The following is a 20,395-nucleotide window of genomic DNA, read 5'->3' as shown; positions in this document are numbered from 1 at the left end:
ATAGAGTTTTTCAAAGTCATATACATATACACACACACATAGTTACAAGTTAGTAAAAAATGGACTTTTAAGTAAGTCTTATGATTAGTTACTTCTCCTCCTATAATTTTGTTTCATATAAATCGGTGATAAACATATACAGCTCACTCAAAAAAACAAAAATGTCACACACAACCATGTCTCTTTTTATATTTGTCTTTGGTTTTTAAATAAGATAAAACCTAGATATAGAATTCATTATTTTAGACGTATTACATTAAATTCTTTAATTAAATATAATCATTAATTATACTAAAGTTTACACATACCAACTTGCAAACACGCATAAAAAACATTTGAAATCGTCAGTTGAAAATGCAAAGTCGGCGTATGAATTAACTTTTATTGTATTAAATATATTCTTCAGGCACTTTTTCCTCTAACAATGAGGGTATGCTTAAATCATAATAATTTTTTTGGTCCATGCTTAGGTTACGTATGTCAAAGCCAATGCAAAAAACTATTCAAATATTTTCAATTGCTACATAGTACATATCATGAGTGACATGTTATTTCATGTTTTCCAAATATTTGGCCACTTATTATGTCCAATCTAATGTGTCATGCATGCATTAATCTATCACATGACTTGTACCATGTTGAGGCGCCGTGATTACTTTGTCAGCCATCGAATCTCCGAACTAGTTGTAACTGTTAAATTGCAACAAAATCATTGCCACATTTCGATGTCTGAACACGTATAGGCTATGTTAAACAGACAGACCTGTCACTAGAATATTGAAAAAGACCAACCACAATTTGACACGTCACCACACGTATTTTCCCATGCACAAAACAAGTTAATTTTCCGTTAATAAAATGGGATTGCGTGCACAGCAAGGAGTTTGCCGCGTAAAACTTTATGCTGGGGTCCACAAAAATTTAGCAAAATATCACAATCTAAAAATTATCCAATCACAAAATGAATATCCACGTAATCAAAATTACTGGTGGCAATTAAATTTTATAATTGCGGCGGCTAGTTTTAATTACCTTAATTCACTTAATCTCTGCTTTTAATTATGGTCAATCTCAAGTCAATGTCACTAGAGTGGAGCTTTGCCTATAAAATACAATCGCCTTACTTGCATCCATTTCTTGCTTCGGCGATTATTGGATCAGTGTTCACTCTCTCTCTCTCTGTCTCTCTCTCTGTGACCAATCCCTCTTAGAAGTTGTTTTTTCTCTCTGAGGTTTGATTTCTCATTAATTTTATGATTGGTTTTATCTTTTAATTTCATTAATTGTCCTTGATTTCCCTTTTAGATCTTCAATTCCTTTATTCTTGATTCATGGCCTTTTTCCTTTTTGGGTATTTTTTGTTTGTTTAACGAGAAAGTGAAAGAAAAGGAAAAAGAAAAGCGTAGGAAAGTTTTTGAATTTAAAAAAATATATATATTTACTTTTTATCGAAAAGTTTAGGAAACCCAGAAGTTTTAGATTTTTTATTTTTTATTTTTAAGAGAAAACCCTTATGAATCAAACTGGTATTTTGATAAATTTTGGAAATTTAATTTTGGAATAAACTCTGTTATTTTGGTTAGAGTTAGTTTGAGAGTAATCGATGTTTGAATTTGATGAATTTATCTGTTTTTTGCTTAGAGTTTTTGTGGGTAAGAATTTTTGTTCTGAATTTTGGTTGGGTCAAGCACAATATTGTGCAAAATCATATTGGTTATTGATTTCTTGTTTTAGACCATTTGTTAGTGAACTTTGTGGGATTGTTTGAATGCCAAACTACCTTTTTAGATTTTGTATATACTTTTTAATTGAGATTAGATTAGCTTTTTTAGTTAATTCATGTTTGTCTATTATGTTTGGATGTAAATCTTGTCCCAAGCGTTGAACTTTGCAATTGGGGTGCTCATACAGTCTTACTAGTAGTTGATACTGGTCTGGGTGGCTAAAAATTTGAACTTGAGGATACTGTAATTTGGTTCTTGTTTGTTGTTATTCTTTGTGTTTTAGTGTTTCATTTGATATTGGTCCCAAAAGGACCATGTCCGATGATGCAGCATGATTGTCTTTCATGAAGTTGAGGTTTACTTGCATACTGAAACTAACATATCATTTAATTCTACAATAATTCTCTTCATTTTTCTTCTTTTTTCTGAATTGGCAACATATGACTACCTCATCTAATTATTTATTGTCTTCGGCAGCTTGATAAACCTTTGTTTTACAATCTATGCAGGGACAGATTCAGGTCGCAGATTTGTTTCCCTTCCTTTTGAATTGTCTGACAATGTGTCCTCCAGCAGTTCCCAGTGATATTGAATCAAATCTTACTGTTGAGATCATTAAGTGTTTGTGCAAAATCAACAAGGGAGATCTTGACCTCCCCAGCAATTTGCTGAGAAATGTTGATTTTTTACGTTATGACCCTGAAAATCTGCCCCCTGGTAAGTCTCATGTTCTTTCAATTTATAATATGTTGATAGTGTAGAAATCTTGGTAGTTTATATATTTTGGAATCTTCAAACCCCCCCCCCCCCTTTTTCTCTTCTTTTCCCAAAATATCACTCGCTTTTAGTACCTATTTGAACTCTGATTTTAGTGATTGGTAAAATTTAAAGGGATTGAGGTATCAGCAACTAGAAGAACTGTACACAAATATTATATGTGATTCTGACACAGGACAATCTAGGCTTCACCGACTCACCACCTAGAGCAGCCAAAGAACCTTAGGCTTCACCAGCTAAGGGTTGCTTGGAATTATCACCAAGAAAATAAAGAAATTTTCGTAAAGAGAATTTTATTCAATAATAGTCTGATTATTATTATTTTTGTTTTTAATGAAATGTAATCCCCCTCTGAATATATATATTCCAAAATAGTTTTGGTTGTGCACTTGTGCTTCTGGTATCAATTTAGATTGTTCACTATTTACGTCTCCACTTCCAAAGTTCTATCAGTTAACTGCAAAAATTACAGTCTTGGGTTTATTCCTTTCACCATTATGGTTGCTGACTCTTGTTATTAGGTCCTAGATTCAGTGGCCGGCAAAAGCTCTTTATAAATGCTGGTATTGCATATCTATGGTTTCAAGTGGTAAAAGATTTCTAAAATACATAAGTAAAACACCATCATAGGCTTTTGAAGTTAAATGTTGTGAATGTGTCTGCTCAAATTTGAAGAAATTAACTCATCCACAACATTTGGTGTTTTTCTTTTGCATTTTTGAAATCTTTTATGCCATACCTGTTAGTAAGCATTTACTTATTAGACAAGAAGAGTGTTTGGATATACTTACAGAGAACATGTTTATTGTAAGAAAAAAGTTCAGTTTTTTTTTTTTTTTTTTTTTTTTCCTTCTGCATATGCTCAATTAGTGTTCAATCTTTGAATAAAAATTGCTCTTATTAATATATTCCTGGGTTTTGATTTAATGTTTTGCACTATTTTAAGAGTAATCTCTAGTAATTTGGTATATGCAGACATGTGGTTCTTAATTAACTCTGAGGTGGACAGAGTTAATGAACATGGAAAATGGAGTATCAAAGGGGAGGCCTATAAAATTGTCTTGGACTCTACGGCCACTGGCTTGAGAACTACTCTTGAATTCTATGATAGTCAAGTGCCTCATGAGCGTATAACAAACAGGGTGATGCAAGTATACAGTATATTACAGAGAGGACATTCTGAAGTCAGCAACGTGAAGGTATTCTATGGAATTTGTTAGCACTATATGCTTGTTACCTCGGATAATATCTTCTCTTTTTGCTATCAACACCAAACATTTGCTGGTTTGGTGAAATAATCTGCAGGAAACCAACTCGCTGTGCAGAGTCGTCCGTGATGGCAAGCAAAGCCAAAACCATGAAAAGCAGCTGAAACTGGGTAGCACTAATACTGCAAGTGAAAACCACATTCACACTACTCATTCAGTTGTTCCAAATGCCGACAATAGTATTGGACAAAGTTCCACAAGCCAGCCTCAGGTATGTCAACCTCAGCTTCCTGGCCTTCACATTTGGATTAGTTTTCTTTCTTCTTTTTGATTGGTAAGTTACACATGCACCAATAGGTCTTAAACCCACGATCTCACCCTCCACCCAGGACTTATAAGGGGAGGAGATGCCAGTGGAGCTAGAGCTCATTGGCAAATGCATTTAGATAACTTAAAACAAGAATGTACAAGAATGTACCAAATGCCTTAAGCCAAGGAAATTTCTGGTCAGGGATACTGTTTTAGTGTGCATCTGGTATAGCTTAGTTTTATTAGCTTACATTTAGCTTATGGAATAAGTTTATAGTTGTTCTTAGAAAAATATGCTTTAAAGAGCTGTAACTAGTCAGACAAGCCAAATAAGATAGAAAATTGGCTTAGCCAAACACAAGTTGCTGACACGATGTGTTGTCCAGTCGGGTAGAGAGAGGTGAGAAGGGGTGCAAGGGTCAAAACTGGCATGGTGCAGTGTTGATCAATAGGCTGAACACTTAACCTGACAAGGAAGGAAAAATTGCGTTTCACAGTGACTTGAAAGGTGGTATCCTTGTAATTGTAAATTGGGAGTAGATCTGGATTTTGATTGTCAAGAGTTACCTATATTAGAGCTGAATATTGCTTTGGTTTTCCACCTCCTAGAAGTTTGTATATATTTAATTGCTAAGTGTCGATTAAATGAGGATATTTCTCTAATAGACCTTTGAAGACAATGACAACTCTTGATGATAACACAATGAACATAAGGCATTCTTTGACACAATAAAGAATCATCTAGAAGAATTTTACTGGGGAAATTACACTTTTTCACCCTAAAGAATACCCCATTTTACACTTTGCCCCTTGAACTATAGAAATACACAATTGACCCCCCAGAGTTCTAACTTTGTAACACTTAACCTTTTTTTTATTTGTGTGTGTGTGGTGGTTTATTTTGTTTGACACTAGTTGATGAGCAGCTGCTTTGCAAATATTTAATTGCTATTTTGAAGTAATCTTCTGAGTCATTGGCTTCTATATGGGATCTCAACAGTTTCCTGTTTGCTTATTTTCTTTCATAATGAGTGCATTATAATACTTTTCTTATTTTTTGATTGGTAAGTTACAGATGCACCAAATAGGTATTGAACCCACAACCTCACCCTCCACTCAGGACATATAAGGGGGGAGGGTACCAGTTGAGCTATAGCTCATTGGCAAATGCATTTGAATTACTTAAAACAAGAATATACCAAATGCCTTAAACCAATGAAATTTCTGGTCAGTGATATTTAGTTTAGCCAAACACAAGTTGCAGACAAGATGTGATGTCCATTCAGGTGGGGTGAGGCGAGAAGGGGAACAAGTGCAAAAACTGGTGTGGTGCAGTGTCAATCAATAGGCTGAACACTAAACTGACAAGGAGGGAAAAACTTGCCGGTTTCAGAATGCCTTGAAAGGCATTATCATCTTATTAGTAAATTGGGAGAAGCTCTGTATTTTAATTGTCTGAGTTATCAATATTAGAGCTGAATATTGCTTTGGGTTTTCCACATCCTAAACGTTTATACCATATAAAATATTCTTAATTGCTAAGTATTGACGTAATGATGATATTTTTCTACTAGATGTTTCAAGACAATTCTGTATGATAAAACAATGAACATAAGGGCCGACTTTATTCTTTAAAACAATAAAAATTCATTTAGAAGAATTTAATCTTTTGGTTATTAATAGGATTTTACCCCTTCTTTTGCTTCTGTGTGTTTGGTGGTTTATGTTTTCTATTTCTTCTTTTTGGGCAGAGGAAAAAGGGGGGGAGGGGGTTCATCTCTGTATGTTGAAGTGTAATTATGTTTTGTAGGCAAGTGAGGATGACGACATAGTCATGTTGGGTTTAGAACATCAGCATCAAAATCTGCATGAAATAGATCACCCTCCCGAAGGCGATTTCTTGGAACTAATGGATCTTAATGATGACCAAGCATCCCGTTCAAGTTCAGAATCGAGTTGCGTGACCATGTCATCTGATGAATGTTTTGATTACTTGGAATTGTTGCAAGAACTAAAGCCTGATAATAACCAGAATGGTGCTGGTTGCAAGTTCAATGTCTCTGCACCTGCCAAGCCAAATGAGGTGAAGGTGCTTCCATCTACTACAGGTCTGTCAACATTTTCAACTGTTTTCTGCTCCACTTTATTTGTTGTTGTAGTTTTTACGAGAACTATTGGTATCGTTATCATCTTTCTTGAATAACACAAACACCTTTGAACATGAGGAAATCCGAGGTACTGATTCTTACATATGTGATTATGGTGTTAATCAAAAAGGACACGCCTTGTTATTTTCATGCTGTCTATAGCTAAAGCTAAGCAGCCACATGGCTTAAAGATTTATAGGTGTTGATTTCAGTGAAATGTTACTGTTCAATATCTGGCACAATTGCTCAGATTAAGATTATTGTTTGATGTAAACCAACAATATTCCCATTCCAGTCCAATGGGATTAGGATTTGATTTAAGAAATTTATTTGGAATTCATAATAGAGTATCATGCTACAGCCGAGGATTAGTATAATAGTATCATGTCCATGCTACAACTGAGTTTAAGCTGAGCAGCCACATCGCTTAAAGATTTATGAGTTTTGATTTCAGTGAAACATTGCTGTATTTAAGATTATTGTTTGATGTGCACCAATGATTTTCCCATCCAGTCCAGTGGGATTATGATTTGATTTAAGAAATTTATTTAGAATTCATAATATAGTATCATGCTACAGCTGAGGTTTAGCATTTTGGTCCTTCGCTAAGTTCAAATTTTTATTCACCACAACAAGGCTTCCTAAGTCCATTCACCAATGAGCTACAGATTTGATGACAGCTCCTCCAGTTGTAACAGTAAGATAGAGGGTGAGATCATGAAATCAAGACCCACCGGATGAGTGTAATTACTAAATACTAATTGAAAACTAAATAAATAAAAGCTTTGTAAGCCCCTTTTGAGCTATTTGTTATAGATTTCTTGTGACAATTGTTTCTTGGTGTGTTATCATTTTGCTGTAAATATGTTAGCAGTATCTTATTCAACCCTTAGGCTGTCAAGTAAGACCAAATGTGTTTTTAGCGAGATTAGGATTTTAAATTGCATCAATTACTTTTCTTTTAGATGCCTAGTACGTCCATGATCTGTCGCTGTTCAAGCCGTCTTCTACTGAGTTCTGAATTTCTCCTGTTCAATTCTTATAGCATTCTCGTCAAATTTGATGCCCGGACTAACATCTGTGCTTTTGTTACACTTTCTTTTATTGCTGTAAACAGGCAATCCTTCTACTCTCAATTGCTACTGTTGTTTCTCTATAATAATATACATCAATTAAGTTACTTTATGTTTGCTCTGCAGGATCTCTTGATAGAGATAGAGAAAAAATGTTGACACCTTCAGCAATCCTCAAGACTAATTCTTCCACACCCGAATCAGCTATGCGCTGTCAAGTGAACAAAATTCAGAAGCCAAACTTCGGGAATGAAGGTCCATCATCAAATTCTCAAAATGTGACCCCTCCATTCAGTGGCCATAATCGTTTAGCTGCAGATAAAGAAAAAATGGCTCATGTTGGCAAAAAGAAAAAGTGTTGGAAGTATCTGTTGTGTTTCATGTCATTCTAAATTAACAGAATTTTTCGTCCAAACTGCGTTGGAGGAATATTCTTCAAGTCAACTAAGTGATGATAGAAATAACCATCTACACTGCTTTTAATCACATGAAGCAGTTAATAATCTAACCAGTTTAGTTCATACGATTACAAGCATACATGGATAGTCATAGAAATTGTCACACAGTTGAAGAAGATTTTTCCAAAAGCAGTTTGGAGACAAATTTTGTAAAGTTTAGATCCTCCTAATATTTCATATGTACAGTAATGTGTGGTGTAAGTAAGCTATATAAGCAAGTACATTAATATATTGTAAGCACTAAGTTGCCACATCAGCAAATCATGGCTGTGTAATTCAGTGGGGTTGTGGCTGAATAGCTGATAAGGTGTGTGAAATTGAGGCAGCCAGAGTACTAGTCTAATTAATTGAGGAACATAATAGGTAGGACTCTGATTGTTTCATTGTTTGTGTAACGACTTATGTAAAGGGCGAAGGAGGTTCAGCTTTCGAGCTGCCTATTATTTCTTATGAACTTCAAATTTAAGAAACTCTCTAGCTGTACTGTTTTTTTGATAGATTCACTTGCTGTACTTGAGTATTGTATATTGCTCTCTCTAGGTCAGAGTTGGTTATTGTCATCTTTGTTTATCATGTAAAAGTCACCTTCTGAAAAATGTAATGCTTTAAAAACTGTATATATTCTATTTTAAGATGAAAATAAACCAATATACTTATTTTTAAATAATCCTGGACAACATTGATTAGTGACTGGTGTATGTTTCGTGTGTACTGGTTAACATAATGTTTAGTATGTACTGGTTAACGTATTCATAGACATTAGGGCGTGATATTTGTATTGGCTGCACGAATGCAATGGGGACGGCCTGAGCTGTTGGCTTCCGGGCTCAAATTGCCAATGGAATTGAATATTTGCTCAGCAGTTAACATACAGAACAGTTTGTGTTAATATATTGTCAGGTACTCAAGTCAGTGGATGGCGACCCAAAACTTGAACATATATGAAAGATATATATATATGTGTGTGTGTGGTATGAATAGCAATTTTATTTATCTTTCTCATATCCATCTTTTCCGGGTTATAACAAGATTATATATTTATGTGTGTGATGTGCATTGATAATAGCTTAATTTTGCATATTTATATCATTGTTAGAAAGCATTATCATACTTATTTTGAGGTAATTCATGCATTTTATATTTGGTTTTGGAATAATGGTGAACAATCAATTTTGTGCTTAATTGAATCTTATTGCGTGAATTTGTCTTTTGTAGGAGAATGGAATTAAATAAATGGATTTGTGCAAAGAAGAAAGCTAATGGACTTTACTTTTTCAAGGTCCATGGTGAAGTTAAAGAAGGCCAACTCAATTAAATTTAAGTCCAATTGGAGCAAGAAATCAGAGGAAATTTACATCAAATCCAAGTTCAATTCGGATTAGGATTCCAGCCTGCACATCAGTTAGTATTTTTGGCATAACTTTCGGATCAGATGTTCAATTGAGATGATTCAAGTTGGGCTGGAAAGTTAACTTAAAGAGCTACAACTTTGTAGTTTACCAAAAGTCCTAATTTTGATATTAAATGGGCCAAAATTGTTAGTTAAGTGGAGCCTAAAAATCTGGAATTTTTCCCAAATGGGAATTCAACTTGTAATAGGATTCCTTGATCTATTTAAAGGCTCTTTAGGGCAAAATTCAAGGAGGCCAGTGCGCTGGAGGCTGAACATAGAGAGTGCGGCTACTTCTTTGGTTTTCTTCCATGACAGTTAGTTTTATTTTATTTGTCTAGTTTAATGTTTAGTATTTTATTCTTGTGTTTTATTTTAATTACTATGAGTATATGAGTAGCTAAATTTATAATTATGGTTGAGGATGAAATCTTGTTAAAGATTATTAGTAATATTTATGTGATTTGATTTTTTTCACAATAGTTGTTCTTTAATGATTTAAATTGTTCTTGCTTCATATCAATTGACTAAGATGAGATTCTAGATATGAGTTTAATCATGTTTTTCTCATGATTTAGGATTTGTCTTAATTAATTGAATGTTTGGTTTATTATTTCTTGATTATAAAATTAGATATCACTTGTGATTTATCTGTCAATGAATACAATTTATGATTTGATTTTTAGAACTGGATATATTTTGTGATTTGTTTGGCTATAGATACAATTGATGATTTGATTTTATACTTAAGAAGCGAAGAAGAATATGCTTTTGATTTTTAAAATAAGGATTTTAATGAGAATATTTTCCATGATAGCAAGATTGATTTCTAGATTATCATGTAGTAGTTGGGAAAAATTAATGATCATAAATATATGCTGACATGACTTACAAGGCGGATTCCAAAACCTTAATTTTTTTTCCCTTGATTGTTTACATCTTTTTATTACTTTATATCTTTTGCTTAGTTTAACTATTTGCTTAATTTTATCATTTGCTTAGTTTATTTAATTTTAAAACAACCAATTTTTATTAAACTAGATTAGGATTAATTTAGTTAAGATTTAATTAATTTTCCTACGTTCATTCAAGTCTCTGTGGGTTCGACCTCATTCTTGTCAAACTATACTTCGGTACGGTTCGTACACTTGCGAGTATTTTAAAATTTCACAACAGTGTGCATTACCACACTAGTTGGAGGAGCAAGGGGAGGGCGTGAGTTTGAGCTGCAAAGGCAGCATTTTTATTTTTGAATCCCAATTGGGAAGCTTGGATAACATATTTAATATGTCAGTATTTCTTATTATAAATAATAAATAAATAATTCCGCGTAATTATTCAATGATGACTCAAAGAATTATCTAAAAGATTGTTTGCTTGATAAAACTTTTGATTCTCAAGATTTAGATTTCTCTTAACGTTGTGTTTAAAGAGGGGAAAGAGGGAAAATAAGAGAAAAGAAAGGAAGTTGCTAAGGGAGAAAAGAAAAGCACATATACAAATTCCTTTGGGCACACATTTTGCTATCCTCCCAAATTGAATGAAAATTGCAAGTTTGTGATGATTCTTACATTATAGTTTATACAAATCAAAATTTGTCACCCCCTCTTATGTCACCTTTCCTCTTCTCACCCACTATTTACTAACCATCATTATCTCCACGTGTCAAACTTTCCGGTCCCCAAATTGTCCCATAACCTCCTCGTGTTCAATATGCCCACAATTCCTCGACTCTCGAGTAACAATTCATTGGGTCAATTTCAAGCTATCCGATATTCAGCAAAATATAAAATATAAAATATAAAATAAAAATTCAAGCTATCCGACGAGTTACATTCAAGAATGTGAAGCTTAACAAACATTATTATTGAGAGGGACAAAACTTAGGTACAGTACTTTAGGTGCTGTTCCTTAGGCCTCGTTTGGGAGGAGGGAATGGAATGTAATGAAGAAAATAATTTTAGAATATTTTTTCCTTCCCTTATTTGAGAGTTTTAATATAAGGAATAGAAAATTCATTCCTTTGTTTGAGAGTTTAAGTGAGAGGGAATGGAGTGAGTAGGAGAGAACACTCATTCCTCTCTATTTCTTTAAAACCTCAAATTTTCATTCTCCTGAAATTGGGAGGAATGGGAGGGAATAGAATTAGATTTAATAATTTTTTTACTAAAACTCTTAAAATACCCCCATATATTCAACCTTTTATTTTAAAATAAGAGTCTAATAGTAATATTGTCATAAAATAATTCCATTCTCTCCATGTTACTCCCAAATAAGATTACTTACATTCCATTTATTTTCATTCATTTCCATTCCTTTATTTTAAAATATCCAATTAAGGTTACTTAATTCCATTCCATTCTATTATTTTCTATTCATTTCCCTTACTTAAATACATATCATCCCATTCTATTCCTTTCCATTCCCTTATGATCATTCCATTCCATTCCTTTATGAACTCTCAAACGAAGCCTTAAGACCTTGTTTGGAAGGAGAGAATGGAATAAAATGAAAAGTAATGAAAATAATAATTTTAAAATATTCTTCTATTCCCTTGTTTGGAAGTTTTAATGGAGGGAATGGAAAATCCATTCCCTTATTTGAGAGTTTAAGTGGGAGGGAATGGAATGGATAGGAGGGAACACTTATTCGTCTCTATTCTCTTAAAACCTCAAATTTTCATTCCCTCGAAATTGAGGGGAATGAGAGGAAATGAAATTAGATTTAATGAATTTTTTACTAAAACTTCTAAAATACACCTATATATTCAACCATTTATTTTAAAATAGGAATTTAATAGTAATATTGTCATAAAATGATTCCATTTCATTCCTTCCATGTTACTCCCAAATAAGATTACTTATATTCTATTCATTTTCATTCATTTCCATTTCATTTATTTTAATTCAATTCCATTCCATTCTTTTCCCTTACTTAAATACATTTTATTCTATTCCATTCATTTCCATTCCCTTATAATTATTCCATTCCATTTCATTTCCTTATGAACTCTAAAACGGAGCCTAAGTTTTCTTCTTAAAATTCGGTCACGTGGCAACTTAACTAAAACATATATTTCCATTTAATGAGAAAAAATTCACATAGTAGAATCTTAAGAAAGGAACCTAAGAAACAGCACTTAAGTCTTGTGCCTAAGTCTTGCTCTATTGAGAGATATTATAAGAGGTTGTAAACTTGTAATTTTCATCAATTCCCGCTCCAGCCCTAATCTGCGGTAGATACTAAGACGGCGTTTGGATCCAAGTTTCTGCGTCCACGTCTGCGTTTTGCTTCTTTTTTTTTTTTTTTTTTAACCCAGCCGCAAGGTTTGACTTTTCAGCCATGAACAGTGCACAAATACACTGTTCATGGTCCCACAAATTTTACTTTTCAGCAACTTTTTCATTAAAAATGGGTCCCACGGTACTATTCACACATTTAAAAATTATTTTACTACAGTGTTTTCAGTTTTCAGTTTTCAGTTCAGTAAAATAAGTTCAATCTAAACGGACTCTAATTCTCTTAAGTTTTTTATTTGTTGGGGAAGATATTTTTACAAGTTTACTAATCAACCCAACACCTAAAATTTTTGGAATTCCCGTAAGTTTTGAAATGTCTTCAATTCCAGCCAATCAACATAGCATAAAAGAAAGCTCCATACTGAATAATAAAATATATTTAAAGACCTATAAAAAAACATTATTAACCAATTGTTTTTGGATCAAGTTGCATATTCTTGCTTCATAAATAAATGTGTAATTCGGTGTGGTTTGTGATTTTCTTTTTTAATAAAAAGGAAGGTATTACACGTGTGGTCATCGACTTTGCCCGCTTAAACTTGAGTTCAACATGCTATGAGGTACTTTTGAATATACTAAAACTATTCACGTCACGGCATAACAAAACAGATAAAATATAAAACCTTGGTCCATAATTTGGTCAAGTTAGGACCCTTTCCAAAGTCCAAATAAATCCTTGCAAAACCTTATACACATCGGATGTTTATATAACTCGGAGCCTGCAATGTACCCTGACCAGTGGAAGAACTGAGATGGCTAAGCAAAAAAAAGCCCACTGGGCCAATTTTGAGAAGCTACTACTTACTAGTATATATGGTTTACAGTCCGAAAATAAAAATATAAAATTGTTAAAAGGGCGGCCCCACCCAACTGAGCTGAGCTGGGTAGCAAATTAGCAATTAGAAAATACAAGATACTCTGGTAGGTTCTAAATTCTCATATCCTCCTCCATTGAGGATGCCCAAAAAAGAAAATAAAAAGAAGCAGCACCGAAAACCGGATCAGTACATTTGAAGCATCTCTTTGAAAATTAGTTTTTAGACCCATCCTTTATATGCAGTCATCTGTTTAAATGCTCTATGCTTTCTTAGAGCATTAGCATAGGCTTCAACGGAATTTTTTTATCTACTTTGGATTATCTTTTTTCTATTTTATATACTAATTTTTCAGAACATTTCAAATCAAATTATTTATTTTACACTATATTTTATTAAAATATTAATTTTTTTTAATATTTTTTATTATTTATCTTTCTTCATGCAACAATCACTATCTATTTGACTACGCTCTTCATTCATCCTCAAATACATAAAAGAAAAAACTAATACATAAAATAAATAAATAAAACTGCAAAATTAATAGGACAATGTAAATTTATACGATTACTATAACAACCATGTATTTTTACATAACTTTATATGGCCAGTGAATTTTGGGTTTAGTTTACTAAAATGTAGTACTTTTTCTATTATACAGGTATTGATGCAAGTACTCTTAATTAGTGTGTGTTTGAAATAATTCATTTTTTTTACTTTTTCATTTTTTTATATTATTTAGATAAGCAGAACTTGTTTTTACCAAAAAAACATTTATAATAAAATAAGTCAATAAATTAAAATTTACTCTAACAGACTTTTTTTTTTATGCATACATAATTAGAGAGAAGAGGATGCAACACAAAGAAAAGAAAGAAATAAAAGTGTTAAGAGCATCCACATCAGTGGATGCATAAATGTGCAAAATGAAAAAAAGTCACTAATTTTACACATTTTGAGCAAAAAAACACCCACATCAATGGGTGTAAACTCGGCTATAAAATGCAAATTGCTACAGTACCGTGTAAATTTACATGGGTATTGTAGCATGTTTATTTAATTTCTTAATAGTTTTTTTCTTCTCTCCTCCATGTACTGACTCTCACCTCCCGCTCTTTCTCATTTCATCAGAGACACAGGCGCACAACTCTCCCTTTCTCTCATCTCATGAATCTGGCCTGCTCTAGCTTCCACCGATTGTCGAGGAGCAAGTCGAGTCCGTCGCCTACAAGATCGAGCAAGCCGAGTCGCCGGACGAGTCCGTTGCCTACAACACGAACGAAGTTCTCCGACGGAGAAACCTGAGGCTTTGTTCTGAGCGTCAAGGAGCAGAAATTAGGCCACCACGTTGACGAAGAAGAAGACGCCGAGGAGCAGCTCTCATATTCTCTCATCTCATCAATCTTTGGATTTTTTTGGTTTTTTTTACTGGGTTTTTTTTTTTTTTTTTACTGGTTTTCTTTGGGATTCTGGTGTGATTGGAGGCCGGAGGTGTCAATCTTGAGAGAGATGGTGGTTGATGACAGTGGTTGTGCGGGTTGTGTCGGTTCTGTGAGAGAGATCATCTCATCAATCTTTGGATTTTTTTGGTTTTTTTTTACTGGGTTTTTTTTTTTTTGTTTTTTACTAGTTTTCTTTGGGATTCTGGTGTGATTGGAGGCCAGAGGCATCAATCTTGAGAGAGATGGTGGTTGAGGACGGTGGCTGTACGGGTTGTGTTGGTTCTGTGAGAGAGATGAAAGTGTGAAATAAATGATTATTTTATTTGAATAAATGTATATAATAGACCGACTGTTGGGAGTGTTTTGTAAAAGTGGCTGTGTAAAATAGAAAAAGTAGGTTTTTTCGGGTAAAATAGAAGGAAATTTTGCATGAGCTGATGCAAATGCTCTAAGAATGTTAATTAAATGATTAAATTAATAATTAAAAAAAATGAAAAATATCAACCCTTAAGTTTGTACTTCATAGTTTGTAAGAGAGTACAAGCATTATGGATAATGTAATATAAAAAGATACTATAAAAACGGGTTATACCATCCCATGTGTTTGCCCCTAAAAATAATGTATTTTTCCCAACTAATAGCACTCACAGAAGAAAAGGTACAAGGACCAAGGGGGAAGTTGAAGTGATTGTTGACCTAATAATAACTAATAAGTCCCTACTTCCGTAGAGTATAAATTGTATTTTGTCTAGTCTAACACCTTAGCGTTGAAAGTCAGGCTCTCTACAAAGGAGGCATCTAACATGCTTAAAAGCATTTTAGATTATAGTTTGATGTACAACAACGATATTCCCATTCCAGTCCAATGTGATTACTATTTGATTTAAGAAACTTATTTGGAATTAATAAAATAGTATCATGTTACAGCTGAAGTTTAGCATTTTTGTCCTTGGCTAAGTTCAAATTTTTATTCACCACAACTATGAATTCCTAAGTCCATTCTCACCAATGAGCTATAGATTCGATGACAGCTCCTCCAGTTGTAATGTATAGAGGGCGAGATCATGAAATCAAGACCCACCGGATGTGTGTGAGCCCCATTTGAGCTGTTTGTTATAGATTTCATTGTGACAATTGTTTCTTCATGTATTATCATTCAGCCCTTAGGCTGTCAAGTGAGACCAGATGCATTTTTAGTGCGATTAGGATTTTAAATTGCATTAATTACTTTCTTTTAGATTCCCAGTATGTCCATAATCTGTTGCAGTTCAACCATCTTCTACTGAGTTCTGAATTTCTCCTGTTACGTTATGATGGCACTCTCATCAAATTTGATGCCCATACTAATATCTGAGCTTTTGTTACACTTTCTTTTATTGCTGTAAACAAGGAATCCTTCTACTATCAATTGCTACTGTTGTTTCTGTATAATAATAAACATCAATCAATGTACTTTATATTTGCTCTGCAGGATCTCCTAATAGAGAAAAAATGTTGACACCTTCAGAAATCCCCAAAACTGATAGTTCTACACCCGAATCAGCTGTGCACCGTCAAGGAAGCAAAATTCCGAAACCAAACCTCAGGAATGAAGGTTCATCATCAAATTTTCTCACAATCTGACCCCACCATTCCGTAGCCATATATTACCTGCAGATCAAGAAAACACGGCTGCTGTTGTCAGAAAGAAAAAGTTTAGGAAATATCTGTGTTTCATGCCTTTCTAATCTAAATTAACAGAATTTTTGTCCAAACTGCATTTGAAGAAATATTCTTCAAGTTTATTACATGATCATCAAAATAACCATCAACATGTGCTTTTAATCATATGAAGTAATTAATAATCTAACCAGTTTAGATGACTTAATTTTCATTTGATCACAAGCATACATAAATAATTATAAAAAATGTCGTATAGTGGGTTGAAGAAGATTCCTCCGAAAACAGTTTGGAGACAAATTTTGTAAATTGTAGATCCTCCTTATATGAAATACATGTGTACGATGTACAGTAATGTGTGTGTATTAACAAGTACATTAATATATTTGTAAGCACTATGTTCCATCATCAGCAAACAATGGACCAACTGTGTATTCAGTGGAGTTGTGATGGAAGAATAGCTGAGAAGAGGAATATAGGGCCGTAGGCAGTGCCACACGAGCACGACCATGATCCTTATGTTGCATCCAACACACAACTTACTAGTAAATTCAATGAACAAGTATTATTGCACCCTAGCTTGAGGATTTAGTGAGAAACCTTAGTGAAATAGTTACTAAATTAGAATCAAAATCGTCGGAGTCACCTGTTGGGTATACACGTGTGAGTGAAGTCCTCCATTAAATAATGATGAGAAGAATGAGTAATTAATTAACATCATTGAGTACATATTCATTGACTTAGTTTTTTTGGGTTTAAGTGTGTCTCTTTATGTTATATTAAAATGTGTTTATCTCCTTAATAAGTGGTATCAATGCTTGGAGCGGGGATAGTATATTGCACTAAGCAAGCCCATAAAACCCACACAAACGATCTTGGAAAAGATCCAACAAAGGAGTATTATTGCCAATGTGCTAGACAACGGGAGTATTATTACCAATGGTACTAGACAACGATGAGGTGTGAGGTTCCCATGAAGGATAAAAGATATGCGAGATTGACACGTGGAGGTCCATGGGTGATGCACTAGTGAAGGGAAAAGCCTATTAGGCAATGGGGAGTGAGTAGGACTTGTTCATGGCCCACAGAAAGGTCTTGAAGCTCACAGAGAGGCAAAGACTCATACGTAAGAGGGAGATTGGTGGGTATACACATGAGAGTGAAGTCCCACATTGAATAATGATGAGAAGAATGAATGGTTAATATAACATAATTGAGTACTTACCCATTGGGCTTAAGCCTTTTGGGTTTAAGTGTGTCTTTATATGTTATATTAATTACTTAAAAAAAACTCCCTAAGGTGGAAGGTGAAAGCCAAGGGGGAGAGGGAGAGAAAATGAGGGCAGTTTTTTTTTTTTTTTTTTTCAAATTCCAAAACACGATTGGTTATTAGTTGGAAAGAAAAAACAATTTTCAAAAAAAAAAATAGCAATTGATATTGAAAAAAAGAAACAATTTTTTTTCTTTTTCTTTTGAAAGTTCTCTAAAAATAAAATTTAGGGAAATAAAGTGGAAAGAAACCTTAGTGAAATAGTTATTTGAACATAATAAATGTCAAACTCTTGGAAATTTCAATTCTTACAACTTAAAACTCTTAGAAATTCTATGTTACACACTCACACTCATGAAGTGCTAGGGTGGACGCTCAGAACTTTAAATTTGTTCTGATAATGGGCTGAAATAAATTTTAATTGAATTTTTACTATTAAGCTTTGTTTCTATCTCAATTGTAGAGCTTATTTGTAATTGCAAGCAATCTTATAAAATGGCATGTAAATCATATATATTAGTACACTTGCAAAGCCCTGTTATATACCTTTTGAGCTTTGATCAAATAAACATTTCTTAACCATTATCAGAATCAACTATTCATGTTGATAAGTTAAACATAAAAGGCTTTTCCACATATAGAACTACAAGATCACTTATACTACAGGAAGAACTTGCTGCCTACAGGTCTTGCCAATTGGAAACTTACTATCATAAACAATAGAGCTCAAGCCTGCTTCCATCTAAAAAATTTAGTATGGCGTGGGTCAAACTGTGAGGGCGTTTGGATCCGCGTTCTGCGTCCACGTCCGCGTTTTGGCTTTTTTTTTTTTTTTTTTTTTTTAAACCCAGCCGCATATATTGACTTTCAGCTATGAACAGTATACAAAATTACTGTTCATGAGTCCCATAAATTTCACTTTTCAGCAACTTTTTCATTAAAAATGGGTCCCACAATACTATTCACACATTTAAAAATTATTTTGCTACAGTGTTTTCAGTTTTCAGTTTTCAGTTTCAGCAAAATAGGTTCTATCCAAACAGACCCGTGTTATTAAAACCAAAATTTGAAAACTTGTTTGATAAAGAAGTTGAAAAGTGTTATAACCCATCACATCTGACCATTTTTCATTTCACTAAAAAATCACAAATAAAAAGATTTTTTCCCATTAAAAAAGAGCCAAAATTATTGCTCATTCAGCAGTAACAATAGCATGTAAACATCAATAACAAAGTAACAAGAGTAATGAAGTTGCTTTGAATACATATGAAATTAAATATCTATTTAAATAACATATAAGAATTCCTTCCAAATTTTTGTCTTAAGCCCCCCAAAATCTGTATAATGGTACAATTTGTTTCTTAACAAGCTGTAATCTTATCAACCAAACAATGCTTCTACTAAAACATTGATTCCTTTTAGTAAGAATTTTACCAAAGTAACCAAACAAGACCGAATTAGAACCAAAGCCATAAAACATACAATCTAAATGGTAGATCTATAAGCTAAAGAAACACAATATTATGAAGTTTTTACATTTTGGGAATTGAGTCACAAAATCCATAATATGTCAAAATATGATCAAGTTTAGAATATATTGACAGATACATTTGGAGCAAATGAAACCATAGGATATCTTACTCTTGGCTGGTATGCGAAAGAAGACTATTATCTAAACTGGTAAACTTTGAAGATTAATGGAAAATTATCGACTGTGTGCAAGTCAAATGAAGAAGGATCAGAGCACATGACTTTCGCTAATTGTCGAGTCTCTAGGCTATAAGAAAAGATGGCGTCTGAAATTTTAAGATATACGACCTGCAGATCATCATCAAAGGCAACAACACGTATATAATATAAACTTTTTAGGAACCTTCTCTTTTCCTCATCATCAAGAAATAACATACAATTTCGCAACTTCAATTCATCATCCGTCACACTCTGCTTGAGCAACCACTTGCAGTTTAAGTCTTTGTAAGTCCATATATGAAATCCTCTAAATCCTGATTGACAGTATTGTAGTTGACCTTCGAACTCCCACAATAACACTTCATTCCAAGGCCATTGCCCTATTCTTGGTAATGACACGAGAGTAAAGAAACCATTTTCAACATTATAAACCAGCATGCTTTTGCCCCATATGCTGTAGAGCTTTCCCTTCCAGTAAAGTGAAGCATAATGGCAGTTACTAATAACACATGAAAACGAGGAGTTGAAAACTCTTGCCTCATGTTCTTTCCATTCCATTGTTTCTGATGAAAATATGTAGCATTTGATTACTTTGCGGGAATGAGTGAATCTGTACGTTGAGTAATGTATCACCTTGAAGTGTTTTTGTGACCCATCAAAGACGAGCTGCAAAAATAAAACAGTGCCATCTCTGATGGAAAGGAATTTCAAGGCATTGGTTAAGAACAGGGTTTGAAACAACAAACTTTGCACAAGCCTCTCCATCCTTGGAAACATGTTCTTTATCCATCGCCAAATATAAGAGCAAGCCATTGCAAGAATCGAGCAAGAAGCCACAATGGAATGTGTGACTGAGTGAGAGTGGGAGTGCTCGGTCTTCAAATGTGATGAAAATGGCTTCACCCATTCTGTCTTGTCCCCTACGATCATAAACTATGCTTAAGGAAGATTTGAAGGAGCTCGAGTGGCGAATATAGGTTATTAAATCACACCAAGTCTTTGATACACACTTCAATCTTGTACGAGGTTTTAAGGGGATATGAGAGAGGATTTTTTCTACAAGCTCCGGACATAGATCTTCAAATCCAACCTGTGTCTCCAATTTTTGTTTTTTCTTTTCTTGGGAATTTTCCCC

The 20,395-nt window shown here is 33.7% G+C and overlaps 2 protein-coding genes across 3 annotated transcripts; both read left to right on the top strand.

The window, feature by feature from the left end:
• Window positions 1-1,510: 1,510 nt before the first annotated feature.
• LOC142618718 (uncharacterized) lies at window positions 1,511-16,706 on the top strand. Of its 2 annotated transcripts, XM_075791719.1 has the most exons (5): window positions 1,511-2,441; window positions 3,477-3,980; window positions 4,405-4,526; window positions 5,829-6,126; window positions 16,114-16,706. In XM_075791719.1, the coding sequence occupies exons 4-5, from the start codon at window positions 5,853-5,855 to the stop codon at window positions 16,263-16,265; spliced, it is 426 nt and encodes a 141-aa protein (XP_075647834.1). In that variant the 5' UTR covers window positions 1,511-2,441; window positions 3,477-3,980; window positions 4,405-4,526; window positions 5,829-5,852; the 3' UTR covers window positions 16,266-16,706. The 2 variants fall into 2 exon arrangements, with proteins under 2 accessions (XP_075647834.1, XP_075647825.1); XM_075791710.1 differs by lacking the exon at window positions 4,405-4,526.
• LOC142642879 (uncharacterized) lies at window positions 2,285-5,147 on the top strand. Its single transcript, XM_075817348.1, has 4 exons — window positions 2,285-2,441; window positions 3,477-3,700; window positions 3,807-3,980; window positions 5,094-5,147. The coding sequence occupies exons 1-4, from the start codon at window positions 2,285-2,287 to the stop codon at window positions 5,145-5,147; spliced, it is 609 nt and encodes a 202-aa protein (XP_075673463.1).
• Window positions 16,707-20,395: the final 3,689 nt, after the last annotated feature.

Source organism: Castanea sativa, chromosome 1 (genome assembly GCF_040712315.1).
Source record: "Castanea sativa cultivar Marrone di Chiusa Pesio chromosome 1, ASM4071231v1".
NCBI classification, from domain to species: domain Eukaryota; kingdom Viridiplantae; phylum Streptophyta; class Magnoliopsida; order Fagales; family Fagaceae; genus Castanea; species Castanea sativa.
Note: the sequence above shows the minus strand (reverse complement) of the source record. Positions and strands in the feature narration are given on the sequence as shown.

Bases quoted from the DNA above. Each gene is read 5' to 3' on its own strand.
- LOC142642879 (XM_075817348.1), top strand. From the start codon at position 2,285: ATGTGTCCTCCAGCAGTTCCCAGTGATATTGAATCAAATCTTACTGTT. The intron at 3,701-3,806 runs GTATTCTATGGA...AATAATCTGCAG, and splicing joins CTGAAGTCAGCAACGTGAAG to GAAACCAACTCGCTGTGCAG. The intron at 3,981-5,093 runs GTATGTCAACCT...GGTAAGTTACAG, and splicing joins GTTCCACAAGCCAGCCTCAG to ATGCACCAAATAGGTATTGA.
- LOC142618718 (XM_075791710.1), top strand. From the start codon at position 5,853: ATGTTGGGTTTAGAACATCAGCATCAAAATCTGCATGAAATAGATCAC. The intron at 6,127-16,113 runs GTCTGTCAACAT...TTTGCTCTGCAG, and splicing joins GGTGCTTCCATCTACTACAG to GATCTCCTAATAGAGAAAAA.